At 38.8% G+C, this 19,654-nt stretch overlaps 1 protein-coding gene across 8 annotated transcripts in view; it reads left to right on the forward strand.

Annotated features, from left to right (window-relative positions):
* Positions 1–19,654, forward strand: part of SYNRG (synergin gamma) — an 84,782-nt gene that overhangs the window by 53,407 nt on the left and 11,721 nt on the right. For 5 of the 8 annotated variants that reach the window (XM_069482303.1, XM_069482305.1, XM_069482309.1 and 2 more), the window contains 5 exons: positions 7,663–8,256; positions 9,389–9,552; positions 10,390–10,443; positions 10,941–11,037; positions 12,921–13,069. In XM_069482303.1, coding sequence (XP_069338404.1) covers positions 7,663–8,256; positions 9,389–9,552; positions 10,390–10,443; positions 10,941–11,037; positions 12,921–13,069 — 1,058 coding nt within the window. Of the gene's footprint in view, positions 1–7,662; positions 8,257–9,388; positions 9,553–10,389; positions 10,444–10,940; positions 11,038–12,920; positions 13,072–18,468; positions 18,536–19,654 lie in introns of all 8 variants that reach the window. The other 3 variants (XM_069482302.1, XM_069482306.1, XM_069482308.1) reach the window with 3 other exon arrangements.

A 19,654-nucleotide genomic window follows, 5' to 3' on the forward strand; every position in this document is an offset into this window, starting at 1 on the left:
TTTTGCTGCTTCTTGTTTGAGAAAGTGATTTTGCTTTTTTTTTTTTTGTATGAGCTGCTTGAGCCACAGCAGTGGGTTGCAAAGTGCTCTGTTTTCTGAACAACAATTTTGATTTTTATTTAAAAATCTCATAACATGTATACTAGCCTTTTGGACTCTGACATTATTAATTAGAAGCTATTTTTCTGAAAGTGAATCTATATTCTTTCACAGTGCCAAGCTAGATGTCTTTATGAGATGAGTCTAATCCGGGTTTGGGGTGTCTTTTCTAAATTTTTTCCATTTTCTTTCGGGAGGGGAGGTTGGTTTTTTGACTAAGCTTGTTCTTATTGACCTGTTAAAATAATCTTCTGTGCTCATGTTCTTTTATGTATGTTTGGAACATTCCCAGCTTGGAACCTGTAATGTTCAAGCCATCTCTCTCAGTTTGAGGATACTCTTAAAAGCAGATTGTTTCCTCCCATTGATCTGTAAACCTCCTGTCGGAAAGGAGCAGTATCCCTTTAGAGCGGTTGTTAAAAGGGGTTGATGTCTGACCAATGAGCTGTAGAGCTGGTGAGCAAAATTGCTGCATAAATGTATCGTAGAGGGTAAATGGCAGGGACTTTTTCAGTGTGATATGGTTTTATTTTATCCTCATACTTACCATAGTATCTCTTAGTTTGAGGGTTAAAGGTATTTCTTCTTGGAGAAATAAGAACTGAGCTGATGAAAAGAGAATAAAACCTAGTAGATTGCTATCTGTGGACCTTGATGCTGTTTAGAAACCCTAACTTAACTCTGAAGGGGATACTGTCTCTTTTAACTCCTACTATAATTCTTTGTATGAAAGGTAGATAATACTAATAACATTGCCTGATTTTTCTGCATATTATTACATTTAACCCTTTGAGCTCTTGCTGCATATACTTTTAACTAGGTTGCTTTTTACCCCCCTAAATTTAATCTCTCTGGCACTGAAGCAACTGTGTGTGCAGTCATTACGATCATCTGGTTTTGTTGGCAGCAAGAGCTTACCCTCATTTGTGACATTCTCAAAGAGTTCACAAGACTTCTGTAGCTAGCTACCTACCTACCTGTAAAGTAGCTTTTCTTTGACATTGCAAATCTTTGTATTTTAATTAGCGCCTTTTTAGGGGGCTGCTTTTCTGATGTCTTTTTTTTCAATTTAGACATTTTCTGTGTGGATGTGCCTTCAAACTTGCTTTAGTATATTCCTCTGCAAATACTGATCTGCATGCTTATTCTGATGACTTCTTTTCCAGCTCTTCTGTACCACTCTCTTTTGTGATCTGTAAGTCCTGTGTTAATAAATAATTCTTTGGCATATTTTGAAAGTGTGGGGATGTGTGTAATTTGTACTTTTTCAGGGTTAGACCAAAGAAATACCTGGCTGGTATCAAGTTTAAAGCTATAGTATCGGCCTGGCACGATGGCTCATGCCTCTAATCCTAGTACTCCGGGAGGCTGAGGCGGGAGGATTGCTTGAGCTCAGGAGTTCAAAACCAGCCTGAGCAAGAGTGAGACCCCTTCTCTACAAAAATTAGAAAATTAGCCAGGCATAGTTGCCCGGGCCTGTAGTCTCGGCTACTCAGGTGGCTGAGGCTGGAGAATTGCCTGAGCCCAGGGAGTTTGAGGTTGCTGTGAGCTATGATGAGGCCACTGCACTATAGCCCTCTAGCCCGGAAACCAGAGTGAGACACTGTCTCCAAAAAAAAAAAAAAAAAAAGAGCTATAGTATCCCCTGAGACTAGAGGGCTTTTCCCTTTTGTTTGTTTTGTTTCCTCAAACACCTGTCTTCTAAGATAGTATTGGTACATTTTAGCCTTTGCTCCTTATAATTTCATTGATGTAAATTTTTAACGTGACATTGGATTTGAAATACAACTTTAAACTTAAAAAAAAGTGTAAACTGTACACTACATAATAGGGAGAGAGAAAATTTATTCCAGTTCCTTCTAATGAAGAGACTGAGTATATTTTATTGTAGAGGGTCTGCCTCTACTTGTAGTTACATTATGAAGAGAAGGGGAAGGTGAGGAAGAAAACCTAAGAGTTGAGTGCTGGGGAAAAAGGGACACAGATACTAGATCAATAGATATTTATAAACTTAATTTAAAATAAATCATCAAATGATATTGAGATGGGCTTCTGAGCACAGTAAATGTAAACTGCATTTAAATTGATAAGCTGTGCAATAGAAGGTGTTCAGTGTTGATACTAGAAGTCTCTAGGACTGAACTTGATTTGAATTTGAAATTGGGTACTCCATCCTCTAATAGCATGTTATCTTTCTAACTTCAGAATGTAGTATGAAGCAAACCGCAGTCTTTTTTTTTCCTCATACCACATAAAGCAAGTTCTTAAAACAGCTTTAGAGGATGTGTCAAACAAAGTAGACTTTGAACCATTTTCATTTTGAAAAAAAACAATTTTTAGAAGGGCCAATGTAAATTGGCAACAAAAGTGGGCCAAACTTGGAAGATATTTTCTCCATTGTAGAGTGTAGTAATAGCAAAAATCTTTGGAAATATTGTTTTTCAGGTCAGAAGCCCGACCAATAAAAACCTTCAGAGGAAAAAAAGGGCTATTTCCATGGTTTAACATTTTTATTCTTATGTTTTAAAGCTTTTAGTTCTTTGTTCTTTTAAGGAAATTAAATCGCTGAACATGAGGATTTTGAGTAGGATTCCTGAGAGATATTGTTTCTGAAATATGCCATTTGGGAAAGAAAAAAGTTGCTTGTTCGGTTTTAGATTAATTCTAAGAAAAGCCAGGCTTGCTATTCAAAATATAGTGTCTTTCAGAGCATAAAGCTTTAGAAAGTTGAATTTTAAAAGTTGATTTTAAAAACCTTGTATAAATGCATTATATTTTAATTATGATGTGATCTGCTGCTAACAAATTTGGGAAGAAAGAGATCTTAGTGTACCCTTCTTCTAGTGTAGCTTTCATCCGGCTGCCCTTTGTTTAGGATTTTCCTGTATTATGTGTAAGACCAAGATGGTTCTGGCTGAGGAATTCCTTTGTCCGTGGAATTTCCTAATGCTAGATTGGTCCATCTGGGACTCTTATTTTAACTCTTTACTGCATTTATCTGATCAGGCTACAGAAAATGACTGAATATATAACTGTGTGTAAAGCATATATTCACAAATTGAGCAATTAATGTTCCCAAAGTAACATTTTTTAGGGAGGTAGTTTTAATAATATAATGATATAAATGTCTTTTGCAATAAAGACTTGAAGAAGTCTATGTTACAGGTTCAAACAAACAAACAAAATGCTGTTCTGTTTACCCCAACACCAATAAGATATGGTGAGTGCTTGACATCATACACCAGTGCCTGAGAAATTATACAAATGTATTTATGTTCTACAGTCACTCTATTGTTCGTGTTAAAGTCCCCGCTGATTTTTAGAAGTATCACATGAACATGAAGGGAACACTGGCTGTGCTAAATCCTGAAATAAATCAAAGAATCCAATTATATTTAAAGAGCTGTTTCTGGCTCTCTGATTTTCCATCATTGGAGTACTTGTGATAAGTTGTTTCAGAAACTGTTGGCCCTGTAACTTTGAGAGCATGCGAGGGTCGTGCACATGGGACAGTCTGCTGGGCGCTGCCCTTCGCTTGCATGGCCAAAGGGCCCAATTGCAGTTGCCCTCTTCTGTGCTTACTTAGTTGTCTTTTTGATGCAATTTTTATTTATGACCACAGGCCGTCCCACAGTATATCCTGACTTCATTCCTTGGTCTTCTAAACTCCTCTGACTTAAAATATCCACAGGTTTGCCAGTTTTCTTTTTTGAACTTAAAACACTGTAACAAAAACCTGAAGGTGCTTAAGATAGTGCAGATGTAATTTAAACCATAGAGGTATGCAAGTCAGTACAAATAAAAAATGGGAGGTTTTCATGCAGATGAGAATACACTGGAAAGCAATTGTACAGCAGCACTATATAGCCTGTCGCACTTACACTGTGATCGCTTTCATTCCTGTTTTCTTCAACAACACCTATCAGGGTATTTGAGACTTATAGGACAAAGACCAGGTTTTATAATTTATGTGGGATATGAATATGACTGATCTCATAGATCCAAGATAGAATAGGGCCTAAGGTAGAATAGGGCCAGGGGTGGAGAGAAACTGAAATGTACAAATATTTCATGATTTGCTTTAGTAAGTGAAGTCTAGATTAAATCAGTATTGGAAATTAAAACGTATTTCTTCCTTAGTCAAATGAACATTTTTATGGCTATAGAAGACACTTGAGAATAGTGGAATTTGCATGTATATCTCCTTTCTTCTTTCTCTAAACTCCTTCAACAGCCAATATCTCTTAAAAACCTGGGCATATGCTTACAGCTTTAGAAAATGTCCATGGGACTGAGTATGGCCTTCTGTGTCCTGCAGCGACAGCTCACATTCTTTGTTCCTAGAAATACCTTGAACAACATCCATTCAAAAGCGATTTGAATAGAGGTTATAGAAGAGACTGACAGGGTTACTTGCCAGCATAAGCAAGAAATCCATGTCTTGATTTGAGATCCATGATGGAAAACAGATTGTATAGTTTATTCCTTTGGCCTTTGTAATAGGACATTCCTGGTTGCAAACAAATACATGTATTAAAGCACACAATTTGGTGTATTATCTGTGTGCAATTGCAGCTCAACCTAGCACAGTCTAGGAGTTACCCAGAGAATTGGAAATACAGTAGTGATTCTCTGTTCATTTTATTGCATTCATTCTCCACTTTTTCCCCTTTTTCTCTTGCAATTTTCAGAATTCAGCTATCAAATTGAAAACTCATCTATAGTAACTTCAGTGATTACAGCATAAAATGTGGGTTATTCCACATCATTCTTCCAGACAAGGCTTCTATCCCTTAGGTTGTAGGTCTTACATAATCTTTAATATTTTGAGACCACTATACAATAATACATATAATTGGACTGTTTAGAAAATGTAGAACTGTTAACATAGATCATGAGGAGTTTTCTTACTTTACCTTAAATGAACCAATATACCACATTTTTCTTAGAAAATGGTTCACAAATATTCACCATGCCAGGAGAGACTACTCTATATTATTTATAAATGCTAAGGTTTAGGGATACAGTGTTCTGTCTCACATTCCTCATGTACTGTCAGTTTTAGTACTTATGTGTTCAAATGAATTACACTTTAGTAAATTACTTTTTCACACAGTAGCCAATAAATAAGCAAAAGTAATTTAAAACTCAGCTTTTGAAGGTTTTTAGTGAACCTTTAGTGAACTCTTCATTATTTTTTTTAAAGTATAAAATATTTCATTGTAAGTCTTTCATTTGGTTTTTTAGTCTTTATTTGATCATTTCTGTGAGTTGTTCCAAAAGGCAAACTGTTACATGCATATATATCATTTTTAATAAAAATAAGATTTATTTAAGACCTGTATAAATGCTTAAAAGGTCTTCAGTTAAGATAATCCCTTCTTACTTGTAATGCCTTTTACCTGATTATATTGGTCATTCTAATTTTTTTAAAAAGATTTTTTTCTTGTTGCATAATTGCACAAAAGGGTCTTTTGATTACCATAGCAACTTGGTTGCAGTGTTTGAACTGGAGCTATCTTTTCATTAAATTTATCTTTGGTCTCCAGGAAAATTGCTACCCTTTCAATAGATGAGATTCTAGGAACAGTTCCTGATATATTATGTTTTCCCAGAAGAGCTTTCTGGTAGGTTCTAATAAAAATATCTGTATCGTGAAACATTCTTCTGAATGTAGCCCTTGAAGGACTTGTCTTGTGTTTAACAGCATCTGTCCTCTGATTGAATTTCACCTCATTTGAGTCTGGGCACCTTTTGATCCTTTTCCATAATGGGGAGAAAAACACTACAACAAGAGACTAAGAAAGTATTTGGTCTAAAGGCTTGTTTCATTCATTCTAAGCTATACATTTTTCACCCGAATCTTTGTTTTCCTTTTGTTTAATAAACCACATTTGAAGGGTACCATTTGCACTACAGAATTGTAAAATATACCATCATTCTGTAAAAGCTATTTGCTTTTCTCTGGTTTGCTTTTTGTATATCTAGCGTTTTCCATTTTTATTAATAATTTAGTACCCTTTCCTAGCAGGGCTCAGATTTGAGGCATACTATTAGAAGAGCTATAGAAATGTCAAGAGCCCTTCCCTTCATAAACTATGCAGTATTGCTGTGAAAGAAATTAAAAAATGACCCAGCGTTGGTCCACCTATTGACTTTGTTCTGAAAATCTGGGCCACAAAACTTTTGAGCCATCTGCTTATGAATCATGTATATGGTTGTCAGAGAGTCTTGCATTTGGTCTTCTTGCCTAACATGCCGTGACCGAAATGAAACTAAGTGTTTATCAGCGAAACTGAATGGACAGCACTGCTGCAAAGGTCTTCCCCGCACCAGCCTGACTTAGCCTCAGCTGGTTTTGCTTTCTGAAAATGAGCAAGAAAGTCTTCCCCTAGTAACATCACTAAAATGCTGAGCTGACTTTTCATTTTTACCTTGAATAATTCCATGGTAGGCCCTAAAGCAGGAACTAAATGTCAAATTGAAGCTGATGGCAGCTACGCTGAACAAACACTAGCTATTATGTCTTGCTCACCAGGCACTGAGCCAGCCTCTTACACACATTATCACAGTTGAGCATCATAGCACAGCCCTTCCAAGTACATGGTCTTCCCCTCGTTTTACAGATAAGTAAACCGAGGTTCAGAAATGTTAAATCATTTGCCTATTGTCACACAGATAGTAGATGGCAGAGTTGAATTCAGGCCTATCTAAATAAAAAAACCTACTTTCTGCTGTTTTAGTCTACCTCTTAAGTTTTTTAAACGTATATTAAGAATGCTTTGAAAAATGAGTTTTCTGCCCCAGTATTTTTTTTCTTTTTTCCTTTTTTTTAATGGGGGAGTAAATACATAGTTGAAGGAGAAACAGAATCCCAACAGGACCCAGATCTTTGATTCTATTTTTTAAATGCTAAAGTAGATTAGATTGATTTTTTTTTTTTTCTTCCCTCATACTCCATCCCAGCAATATGATGTCCAAATTGACCAAAATAATAACCAGGTAAGTAATTGCTTGATTAAAATCTCATATTTGGCCTTGCCTAAGGCAGAAATTCCTAATAATTGATTAAAAGGTGACATTATTTTCACTTTAGTTTTGAGAAACTGTCAATTTGTAATTAATTTGTCATGTCATTTTCATTCACATGATCAGGTTTTAAAGGAACATTTTCCAACAAAGTCAAGACAAAAGGAGACATGTTATAGGCAGGAAATATCAGATTTTAAAGTTTATAAAATAACAGTTTATGAAATGACCCCAGTCTTATATTGCACAGTATATACATTGGTAGATGAACCTCCTTTTTTAGTAATTTTTATATCCAAAGAAAATGGTTCTTGGTAACTAAATATAAATACCAACTCAAGGCTAATGTGCGTTTTGTGAGATCAGATTTTACAGCCCAACTCTTTTAATTTTAGTACAAGCTCTAAATTTATTAATAGTTGATTCCAGCGTAGTAAAACTAACCAAATAGGCCAGGCATTTTGCTTCTGCAGAGTTTAGGACATTTTGCCTAAATCGCTTGCCTCTAATTGTGGGGTCTTATTTCCCTTTCAGATATAGAGGACTTAAAATATGCTGCTTTTGGAAGCTACAGTAGCAATTTTGCAGTGAGCACACACACAAGCTATGACTGGTCAGACAGGGATGATGCATCTCAGGGCAGAAAACTCTCTCCATTTGTCCTCTCAGCAGGAAGTGGATCCCCCTCAGCTGCCTCAGTTCTTCAAAAGAGAGAGACTTCATTTGGCAGCTCTGAAAACATCACCATGACGTCTCTCTCCAAAGTAACGACCTTTGCAAGTGAAGATGCTCTTCCAGAGACTGCCTTCCCATCTTTTGCCAGTTTTAAGGACATGATTGCACAGACCTGTGAGCAAAAGGAATTTGAAAGCAGGGACTATAAAGATTTGACAAGACAGGACCTGCCTACAACTGAACGGAGTCAAGAGGCCTTGTGTCCAAGCCCAGCTTCCAGCAGTGCCTCTCACGAAACCCCCAAAGAATGTTCAGATGACTTTGGAGAGTTTCAAAGTGAAAAGCCCAAAATCAGCAAATTTGACTTTTTAGTAGCCAATTCACAAAACAAAATGAAATCCAGTGAAGAAATGATCAAAAGTGAGCTGGCGACCTTTGACCTTTCTGTTCAAGGTGAGTAGCTTTCGGGGTAGATTTTACTATTGTGCCCCCCCCCCCCCGCTTAGAATTTAGTTGTTCTTTCTTAAGAATAAAATGTTGGTCCCTGGTTGCAGGAAATAGATTTTCCAATCTTTGAGATCAGGATCAATTACAAGATAGCTATAATAATGACTTCCCTGAGGCTAAACTGAAGTCAAATCAGTAGGCCTCAGATAACTGCTTTTTGAGCCCAGAACAAGCACAGCATGCAGTTATTGTTCATTAGCTTATTTGGTTAGAGGTGTGCTGTGTTAAAAGAGCCAGAGCAATGGATTTGATCCACTTGTAGGCACATTAGTGCTGCTTTTGTTGCCTGGTTACACAGAATGTCTTTTAATCCGAAGGCTTCGATGTGGTAGCTGTGGATCTGTGTCCAGCCTGCAGATCTGCTTTGATTGACCCACACAGTTTTTTAAAAGTATGAAGTAATTGCCAATATTTAAAAATCATGAGATTTCACAATCTGGATTTCTAGCTTCTCTTGAAAAGTCATAATATCTGGTGATACTAGGCCTGCATTCCCACCGCTTGACCATCAGCTGGAGCCGAGTAGCAGCACTTCCTGTAGATGGGGCACGCTCTCTCTCTGGCCACGATCCCCACCGCTTGCTGTCTCCAAATGACCTCTTTCGGTCATTTACTTTACTTGCCTGGTCTCTGAAGGCATTTGAGGCCACTTCTTCTGCTTTAATCACATCTTTACAGAAGGGATCGTTGATTTCACTTAGATTGAGAGAATATGTAGGAGCTCAGTTGCAAATGCGTAAGAAATGTCTGGAAAAATAACACAACTCTTACTACGCGTGGTATTTAGAAAGGCACTTTTGTGCTCCGGACTCCAGTGATTCTGCACTTAAAATTATGGAAGAATTGTGATAGATCAGAGAAGGATAACAGAAAAAACTAAAGGCAGAGAAACCAAGCAAGAGAGAATGACTGAAAGGATTCAACGTGTAGCTTCACAGACAGAATGCATGAGGATTGTGTTTCCAGATGCCTCATTGTGTAAACATCTGAAGAAGAGGGTCACATTAGCAAGGAAGAGCCTCGGCTTGAACTAAGTTGAGTAATCCAAACCTTTAACTGTACCGTCCACTTCTCCTAGGATCACACAAGAGGAGTTTGAGCCTTGGTGATAAAGAAATAAGCCGTTCTTCTCCTTCCCCGGCTTTGGAGCAGCCTTTCAGAGACCGTTCCAACACTCTGAGTGAGAAGCCTGCTCTGCCTGTCATCCGTGACAAGTACAAGGATCTCACGGGAGAGGTAGAGGTAAGCAAGGTAGTCTTCTATGGGGGGGGGGGGGGGGGGGCGGGGGGCAGGTAAAAGACCAGCTGAGCACTGAGGTCCCTAAGAAAAAGTGCTTTCAGCTTTCACATGGGGAAATGAGGGTCAGAAAGCCACAAGGCACCAGACATAAAGAGAATGGTAACGTCAGCCCCGGGCAAAATCATTTCCCAGGTGCGGCATCCACTGAAAGTAGTTAGCGACCCTAAAATTGAAACTACTCATGGGACTTCCTAAGGAGGAAAGCGTTGCGGAATTCTTTTTGAGCACTTAGACTTTATCATCTTATTAAATGTTAAAACTTCAAAATAGAGGAGGGAGGGAAAATATTCTGGATCTTCTACCTATTTCTCTTTGCTGCCTCTTAGTCCCACTCTGTCCTCCCCCTAGAGCCAACATGCTGACTCTCCTCCTTTCCCTGCTTCTTGTCAGACACACACGCGCACATGTGTACACACACTCACAGCATTATAACTGTAGAGGGGAGAGCCAATGGGTGGATATCAGTTTTTGTGCTAGATCCCTATGTGGTGAGTACCTTTGAAGAAAGGCCTTACACTGTTACTGACGGGAACAAATAAGGGAACATTTAAAGAGGGAAGCTGCTATAAACATTTCCCTCAGACTCACAGGTCAGGTGTTCAGAAGTTACATTTATTAGCAATTTAAAGTAATTGTTAGTGGATTCAAAAAGACAAACTGGTTGAACTAGAGTGATCTTAATAAAAAGGAAAGTCTTCCAAGCTCTTTGAACTGACAGAAGTCACAAATAGCGGATTCCACGATTGTGCGTTTAACCAGTTCTTTTTCTGAAATCCACAGGAAAACGAGAGATATGCATATGAATGGCAGAGATGCCTGGGGAGTGCCCTGGATGTGAGTATGTCACTCTTGTGTTCACACATATGTAAGTTCCCCTTGTGCTGTTTTGCCTCCTTGGTTCATTTGAGTGGACAGAGGCAAACCTCAGGAGAGCCGTAACAATGGCCTTGCGCCAAGCGAGCCCATGGAAAGTCACATGTCTTAAGTCATACATCTTCTTTCACATTTCTAACAGCACACACGGGCTCATTTGTCTCCTCATCTGTCACTATGTTTAAGAAATGACAAAGTGATATCATTAACTCTGCCTAAATCAAAATAATATTTAAACTAAAGAACCTCTATCTTTTCTCTTCCAAAGAAATAAAGGATTGTTTCTTCAAGGTTAAAATTAAGTTCTCAGATTTGTTTTAGCACAGTCATACACACACATCAGCCAGTCATGCTCTTTCACACCTCCTGGCTTTTTGCTTCGGTTTTCTACTAATAGTACATTGATTTGCAGTGACTTTTCTCAGTTATATAAGGTGATGTGATTTCATTTCTTGTAGGTCATTAAGAAGGCAAATGATACCTTAAATGGAATCAGTAGTAGTTCTGTTTGCACAGAAGTAATTCAGTCAGCTCAAGGCATGGAATATTTATTGGGTATGTTCTTTTATATTTTACTTATTCAAAATCATGGCATTTGCATTATCTTCAGTTTTCCCTTCTGTTAAGTATGTTAAGCTAGATTTCTCAAATTACACATACTTCACTAAGTTGTAGATAAGACACTTTGGTCACAGGCACTAACAACTATTTGACTTAAGGTCTCTATGGCTAAGTTTCTCAGTCCTTGCTTTTTATATATATGTACAAATATATATAGATATGTAAAATTGTGTCTTTGTTACTGTTTTATCAAAAAGCTGAACTAGTGATGCATTAAAATGAAATAATTTTGACTCCAGTCAATGCCTTGGCATACTCTGTGGATTCTTCTCTAACCCCTTAATGACATCACAGATTCCTTAACTTCCTGGCCAACTGCAGCTATTAAACATCCCAATCCAACTTGAAACCGCAATGTCTGTCCAATGTAGTGTTCCTCCCTCCCCAGGCTCTGGACCCCAGTCTTTTTCAGATCTTTACTGAAATGTCAACTTTGAAGTGAAGTCTTCCCTAGAATCCCTTTCTCAAAGCAGTATGCCCTCTCCCCACCCCAGTCACTTCCTATTCCCATCTCTGTTTGATTTTCTCTTTAGTCTGATCACCTTTAGTAGCTTATATTTTTGCATACTGTTCTTGTTTTTACTGTCTTCCTCCACTAGAATGAACCTCCAAGAACGCAGGGATTTTGGTCTTTTTTGTTCACTGGTGTCCCCCACACCTAATTTGGTGCCTGGCACACAGTGCCTACTGTCTAGGTCCTCAGAAATACTTGCTGGACGAGTGCAGAGTGCAAGGGTGTAGCATCTGCTTTACTCCTGCCACCTCGCTCGAGGACCTAGAGTCTATCTAGGTCCTCTTTTCCTGTTCAAGCAGGCACAATTCTGCTGTATAAACAGATGTCCACCAGGAAATCTTTTCTTCTAGTAGGTTTCCTAATAGCTGATACAGAAGATTCTTTTAGAAGCCCCCTTATTTAACTTAGGGTGGCACTAATTCCTGCCCTTCCCTTGGGAAAGGAGGAGGAAAAGCCATGGTGGTATACACAGGCTAATGATGTACCACCCTGAAGATCCCCTGGAATCCTTCCAGTATTCACTTAGAGGGGTTGGGGTAGTATGTTTGGTGACTGTCACATGACAAGGGTTGGGGGAGTGTCTGAAAATGTGGAGGAAACTTGGCATCTCTCATCCTTGCTTGAAGAGTTCAGCCCCAATTCAGAGACCACAGGAAAAGAACCGTTCCGCATCCTGTTAAGTGTGTAAAAGATACCTTTGCAGCCCGAGTTTGTAAATTACTGGGATTCAGAGGGGTGAGATATTTCTTCGTTACTTTGTGATGATATTAACATTTAAATTCTTTTAAACTTTTACTATTCCCATTTTCAGCCAATGTAATGGGATTTCCCAGATTGAAACAGATGGACTCATAAATAAACCTTAAAAAAAAAAAAAAAAGCTAAGAACTTATGTAATACCTACTATTCTCCAGGCAATTTTCTAAGCCTTTTATAATATTTATCCATTTAATCCTCTCAACTATCCTTTGAGGAGGTACTATTATTATCCCAACTTTACACTTGAGGAAACTGAGGCTCAGAGAGGTTACATGACTTATCCAAGGTTACATAGCTAGTAAGAGGCAAAGCTGGGATTTGAGCCCTGAGAGGTGTAGCTCTAGAGTCTGTGCTCTGACCAGTAAGCTGTACTGCAGTGTTGAGGGGTGGATTGGTCCCAAAGAATAGCAAGTTCACCTCTGTCCACCTCTGTCTTACCATCTTAATTCCAACTAAGATATCAGCAAGCAGTAATGGCTGCCCTCTCTTGCTCATCTCTTTCTCTAGACTTCCAGTGCCTAACTCTGCTCTCTCACCCCATCAGGTGTTGTTGAAGTGTACCGGGTAACCAAGCGTGTGGAGCTGGGGATAAAAGCCACTGCAGTGTGCAGTGAGAAACTCCAGCAGTTGCTGAAGGACATCGATAAAGTATGGAATAATCTAATTGGCTTCATGTCACTCGCCACACTCACAGTAAGCCCGTGATTTAATTCATCAGTTGCTTTCCTTTCCAGAAACCTGAGTTGTAAAGCAGGGTGTACATTCCTGTGATGGCACTTATGGAGGCTATAGGTGCCTTCTGGATCACGTTATGTTGAAGGAGAGGATAGGAAATGAGAGTATAGGAAACCATTCACCCTGTCTGCATCGTGCTTCATTCACATACATACGTGGAAGTTTTGCAAAGCACTGGTTTGAGTCCGTTTGCACTTCTAGTTATTTATGCCTCTGTGTATGTCCTTTCAAAAAGCTATATGTTCCCTGGTTGTCTGTGGTTGAGGGAAGGGAAATACTATATGAAGTCAGACATGGTGGCACACATCTGTAGTCCCAGCTACTTGGGAGGCTGAGGAAGGAGGATCACTTGAGCCCAGGAGTTCAAGGCTACAGTGAGCTATGATGACACCACTGCACTCTAGCCTGGGTCAACAGAGCAAGACACCCATCCTAAAAAAAACAAATAAACAAAAAAAGCTATATGATATCTCATGTTGCTATCCTGTACTTCATTTAGCCTTTTTTTTTTTTTAACCTTTCTAGTTCTTAGATTATTTTCATTTTTTCCTATTACGAACAGTTCTACTCTGAATAAGCAAATGACTTTTCTGTTTAACAAGTATGCAATGATTCCCTAAGGTGGTTTTTACATTTCTTTAATTTCATGGGGGGCTTTGCAATGTTCTAAATGATAATTACCGTTTCTACTTTCTTTGTGTATAAACTGATCTGACTCTTTGACCATTTGACCAGTTGTTCACTGGAATGTGGTTGTTGACCTTACATATTTCATATTTGTAATAGATTTATATACATATATATAGGCTTGTAAACTTTTATCAGTTTTTTTCCTCATCTGTTATTGTTCCTTTTTTACATTTCACTGGGCAAAACAATTTTATTTTTATATATTCATACCTATTCCGTTTGTCTCCGATGATATCCTTTATTTAATAATAGTCAGAAGTTTATCTTCCTTCTACAGCTGGAATAAATATGCTATTCCTTTTTTTTTTTTTTTTTTAACATTTAACTTTGTGACCCGTCTGAACGGGATTGCAGCTATGTGGTAGGAAGCAATTCTTATTGCTCTGAACTGATAGGCAGGTGGATACCCAGCTATCCCAACATGTCTTAAACAGCAAATCCTCTCAGCACCGTTATGTGGCTTCTGGTTTGTAATATTAAATTCTTAAAGAGTTTAAGCAATTTCCAGATCTCCATCTTGTTCTCTTGAACCATTTCTCAATTTCTAACCTAAAAATCAGACAGTTCGGGTAATTATTATTCAAAAAATACTATTCTGGCCAATATAATAAGAAATGGAGTATAAATGCTTGAAAAAAAGATAAAATTATGTTTATTTGGTGATATATGAGGTTTTTTGGGAAATCTGAATTCAAGAGGTTAAATATATTGTTTAGAAAAATTTTATAGCATTTTTACATATTAATAGTAGTTAGAAAATATAATGAGGCTGGGCGAGGTGGCCCCCGCCTGTAATCCTAGCACTCTGGGAGGCCAAGGCGGGCGGATTGTTTGAGTTCAGGAGTTCAAGACCATCCTGAGCAAGAGCGAGACACGGTCTGTACTAAAAATACAAAGAAATTATATGGACAGCTAAAAATAATATATATAGAAAAAATTAGCCGGGCATGGTGGCGCATGCCTGTAGTCCTAGCTACTTGGAGGGCTGGGGCGGGAGGATTGCTTGAGCCCAGGAGTTTGAGGTTGCTGTGAGCTAGGCTGACTCCACGACACTCTGGCCTGGGCAACAGAGTGAGACTCTGTCTAAAAAAAAAAAAACACAAAGTATAATGAAATTAGATACCTTATTATTTAATCTACTAAATGATTCAAGCCCTTATCACTTTCTGAACTTCTGACCTCATAGCTAGGGTTACTGGTTCCATTTTTCATCCCCTAGCAATCTGTTTTACACACCACCACCAGACTGTTAAAAGATGCAAATCTGATCATGTCATTTAAATCCCATTTAAAATCCTGCAGTGGGCTCTCCATGGTCTTCAGGATCAAGTTCAAACTCCTTAGCCCAGTGTAGATCTTCTCCATCATTTGGACTGCCCTTTCCTCTCTTTCTGTTAGGCTGCTTTTCCCTCTGGATTCTGCATCATTTTCTCTAGAAAGTCATTCCAAGAATCCTTTGGGTCAAATTAGATGCCCTTCCTGTGTGTGTCCATAGCACATTTCTCTCTTCATTTGTCATAGTACTTACCACACTTGTAGATAATTGTGCATTTGCTTGTCTCTTGCCCACTAGTTTATCGACTCCTTAAAAGCAGGACTGTGATCTTTGTTTATTAGTGTTCTAACACAGTTTGGTGAGACTTTTTACTTTTTGTTGTAGGCTTTTTTGAACCTTCCAATTTTTTTTTAAAACAAGACACCATGCATTTTTTTTTTTTTTGTAATTTTAATAGCTGGTTTAAAGTTTTAAATAAATGGATAAGGAAAATGAAACCAAGGGAAAATGAAAGTAGGGAAGGTAAGATAAAGCCAGGAATGAAATTAAGTGTTTAAAGATGTGTACTTTTAAAGTGCTTGCATTTGTTAGTGGTGGTCTGTACCACTGACTTTACGCTGTCTAGGAATTGATGTATAGATGACATGATCGGTTCCATGATTGACTGTGTTCATAACATACAAACAAAGTCAGTACTCAGGAGAAGCATAATTATCCCTGGTACTAATATCAGAAAGAAACTAAGTGTGGAAAAAATAAACAATAAACTAGGAAAAAATGTGTCATTGCATATACTGATGGTGGCTCATGTCTTTGCTCTATAAAGGAAGCATACAAATCAATGAGAAATATACCAACATCCCTGTGACATATGAGCAAAAACATGAAGTAATTCATAAAAGAGGAGGAACAATTAAAAAGTTAACATTAATTCTAATTAAACCAAGATTTCATTTTTTACCTGCTAATTAAGCCCAGTTTTTGTTGAGTTGATTGATTTGTTTGAATCCTAAGAGCATTGGTATTATAAAACATGGACCTCACCATGGGTGGAATTACCCTATAGAAAAGGAGTTGACTGTGAAATCCTTGAGGACAGGGACCAAGACTACATCTTGCTTTTGTTCCCCGCCCCCCATAAATGGTCTGTCACCTGGGGCTAGAGTGCAGTGGCATCATCATAGCTCACTGCAACCTCAAACTCCTGGGCCAAAGAGATGCTCCTGCCTCTGCCTCCTGAGTAGCTGGGACTACAGGTGTGCACCTCCATGCCCAGCTAATTTTTCTATTTTTTGTAGGGTTGGGATCTTCTTGCTTAGGCTGGTCTCAAACACCTGACCTCAGGTGATCCTCCTGCCTCAACCTCCCAAAGTGCTAGGATTACAGGTGTGAGCCACCATGCCCGGCCATCTTTTGTTCTTGATCTGAGCACATTTGCCAGGCATTGCATAAACACTCAGTAAAAGCTGAATGATTAAAGGACTTAACAAATGTTCAGTGGTTGACTCTGAGAATTCCACCTCTGAGAAAACTTCCTAAGGCAACAATTCTAAATACAAATTCACCAAAAGAAGCAAGTTACGTGCCCAGAGTCGTTCTTTGTAAAAGTGAAAAAGTAGAAACAACCTAAAATTCCAAATCTAGAGTTAAGTAAATTATGGTGAATCTTTATATTAGGGTGTTATGCAGCCATTTTGTAAAGGAGCACCAAGTTTGAGTAGCACACAGCTGTTACTACAGCGTTAGAAGGAAGTCTGCCAAAATGGTAACAGGGTTGTGTTTGGGTGATAAAACTCTGGATTTTTAAATATTCTTTTAGTTTTTTTTCATTTTTTCATTTTCTGAACTTTCTTTAATTAGTCCTTATTACATTTATAATGGAAAAATAAATATCTTTACTCTGGTAGGAGAAATTTATCATTACCCTTCATTCACTTGCACAAGGCCTCCCTTTGTTACCCTCGCCCACTTCTCCTTTCAGTTGTACTGATAGGTTATCGAGCTCTCTGTACCTTAGGAACTTTAACTGCATTAAAGCTACATGGCAAGTTGACATCTTTACTCTGCCATCATCCTACCCTAACGCAGAGAAGAGACGTCTCTGTCCTGACAGTCCACCTGATTAAGGGGGACTGTATCACCATACATCCTCCCCAAAAGGAAGCCTAATCAGAATCCTGAGGACGTAGGGAACTATGGAAAACGAATGGAGCTAGTTTACTACTTATCCTCCGTTTCTCTGTTTACATTCAGAGAGGCAGAATTCTTGGGCTCTGAGTAAGAGTCTTCAAATTCTTTCCTTAACGGATTGGTTAACTGTTGTCATGACTGATACAAGGGCCTTAGGAGAAAAGGCACATAGTTTGCTACAGTCCTCAAATTTGCTTTGCGCTGCTGGAATTCAGGTCATTGTCTCCTGCATCAGAGCAATGCACTAAACTATGCATTTACTTTCTGAGCTCCAGCTTCTAATGAAGCTGGTTGGCTAGTGATGTATGCCGAGGGCACCTGTGAGGCTGTGGGATAGAGAAAGATGTGTTACCAGGTGTTTATCATAGAGTTTGGTTAGTATCACCTTTACTTTGTCAGCATTGCAGTTAATCAGAGCCTCTCAGCTTTACAAAGATCTTACCTCAAAACTGTTCTCATTGTAATTAAATTAATGTCAGGTGTGGGGACCAGCTGGCAGGTGTGTGTTCCCTGGTTCTTGGTTTCCAGTACCAAAGAATGGTTACTGGTGCCGAGCTGACAGAGCAAATAGCAGACCAAGCGGATAGAAGCAGGCCAAGTGCCACAGTTTATTAAAGCATAGTTCATTCCAGGGAAGGAACGGGGTCAACCCCTGTGAGTAGAGGACACCCTGAATTTAACAAGATTTTCCCTTTTATGCGGGTTCTGTAATTTTATGTTAAGTGGGGGGTGGAATATTCATGGTTTTTCTTGGAAAGGGGTGGAGAGTTCCCAGAACTGGAACCCTTCCCATTTTTAACCTTGTAAGGCAATTTCTGGGTGTTGCCAGGGTGTGTGTAAACTGTCATGGTCCTGGTGGGTGTGATTTTTACTATGTTAATGAGGGTAGGTCACTTAAAGATACTGTCACCTTACTTGTACACATGTTCCAAAGACCCTCTTTGTGGCCTTTCTACCTCTTTTTGGTTGACCCCCTATCATAAACCAAACATCTGTTCAGTCCTTGGAAGCCCCCTTGACATGTCATCTGTTCCTTCTTGGAAGCCCCCTTCTAGTCAATTTGTTCCTTCTGTTGTAGACAAAGCATCTCCTAGTGCCATCTGCTTCTCTCTCTCCTTATCCCCACCTAACAATTAACACTTTGAAAGCTAGATTTGTATACAAACCCTCAAATCAGCCACCCATCTCTTCTCTTCTGGTATTGTTGGAAAAAGATAACTGTGGTTACAAAGCATATCTTTCTTTGCCATGAGCTCTTTGAAGAAAAGGTATCACAAAAGACCAAGTACATTAGCCAAATTTGTTATGTATTAGTTTGCGGCAAAGGATAATTGGGGAGATTCCTGGCCTGGGTTGCTGCCATGTGTTTACTTCTTGAGGCAGCTCCTGTCTCCGGATGAGGTAGAAGCCAGTGTTAACTTTGCACATCTTCGAAGCTCCCGTGGTGCTGCAGCTGCTCATGAGAAAGGCTTACCTTCTAGACTCGGATTGCCCCTCCAGGCCTTTTTTTTTTTTTTTTTTTAATATACGTACTGTAAAATGCAAAAATCTTAGTTATACCATTCAATGAGTTTTGACAATGCATACCCCCATATAGCCCAGGCCCGCATCAAGACATAGACTGTTACATCATTCCAGAAAGTTTTCTTGTGCACTTTCTCAGTCATTACCCTACTCAGAGATAATCCCTGATTTTTTTACACCAAGGATTAGTATTGTCCAGACCTTTTTAGAGAAGCCTTGGAATTTCATTTTGTTGTTTTAAAGAAAGCCTGTTGGGTTTGGAGGCCTAACGTCTAACCTGGGAAGTGTCACCCTGTTGATGTATGGTAGCTCTCACTCTTCTAGTGTGGCCAGATGTGAGGTGAATGGAGAAAAGGGCTAGGCACTCACACCCCCTTCTTCAGACTCCCTCTGTGAACATCCATTCCAGCATCTGTGTCTAGATGGTAGGGGGTGATTTTGCCTGACCTTTTTTTAGACACCATGTAAAGGTATAGAGATTAATTAGTCTGCAACTCGACAATACAGGAATGCACTGCAAATTGCACATGAACACCACTGAGTAACACATGTTCTTCCAGTTCTAGTTGCTTTTTTCACCAAGTTAGCTGTGACGGAACAACAATCATTCTTTGCCCAGATATTTTTTCCAGATTATACCGTGTCATTTCCTCTTGATAACTGGTAGGTAGGTCCTCAGTGTATAAAACTTGAATTGCCCACTGTGTGAAGAATAGCATACATTTTGCAGGAGTGTGAAGTGTAACCTGTCATGAAGAAACCTTTACTCTAGGAGAACTGATAAGAATAGCTGCATAAACATAAAGACGTACAAACCAACATCTGCATTGGTCAATTCAGTTGTAGCAAAACTATACAAACTC

This window comes from Eulemur rufifrons, chromosome 9, assembly GCF_041146395.1.
Source record: "Eulemur rufifrons isolate Redbay chromosome 9, OSU_ERuf_1, whole genome shotgun sequence".
Lineage (NCBI taxonomy): Eukaryota > Metazoa > Chordata > Mammalia > Primates > Lemuridae > Eulemur > Eulemur rufifrons.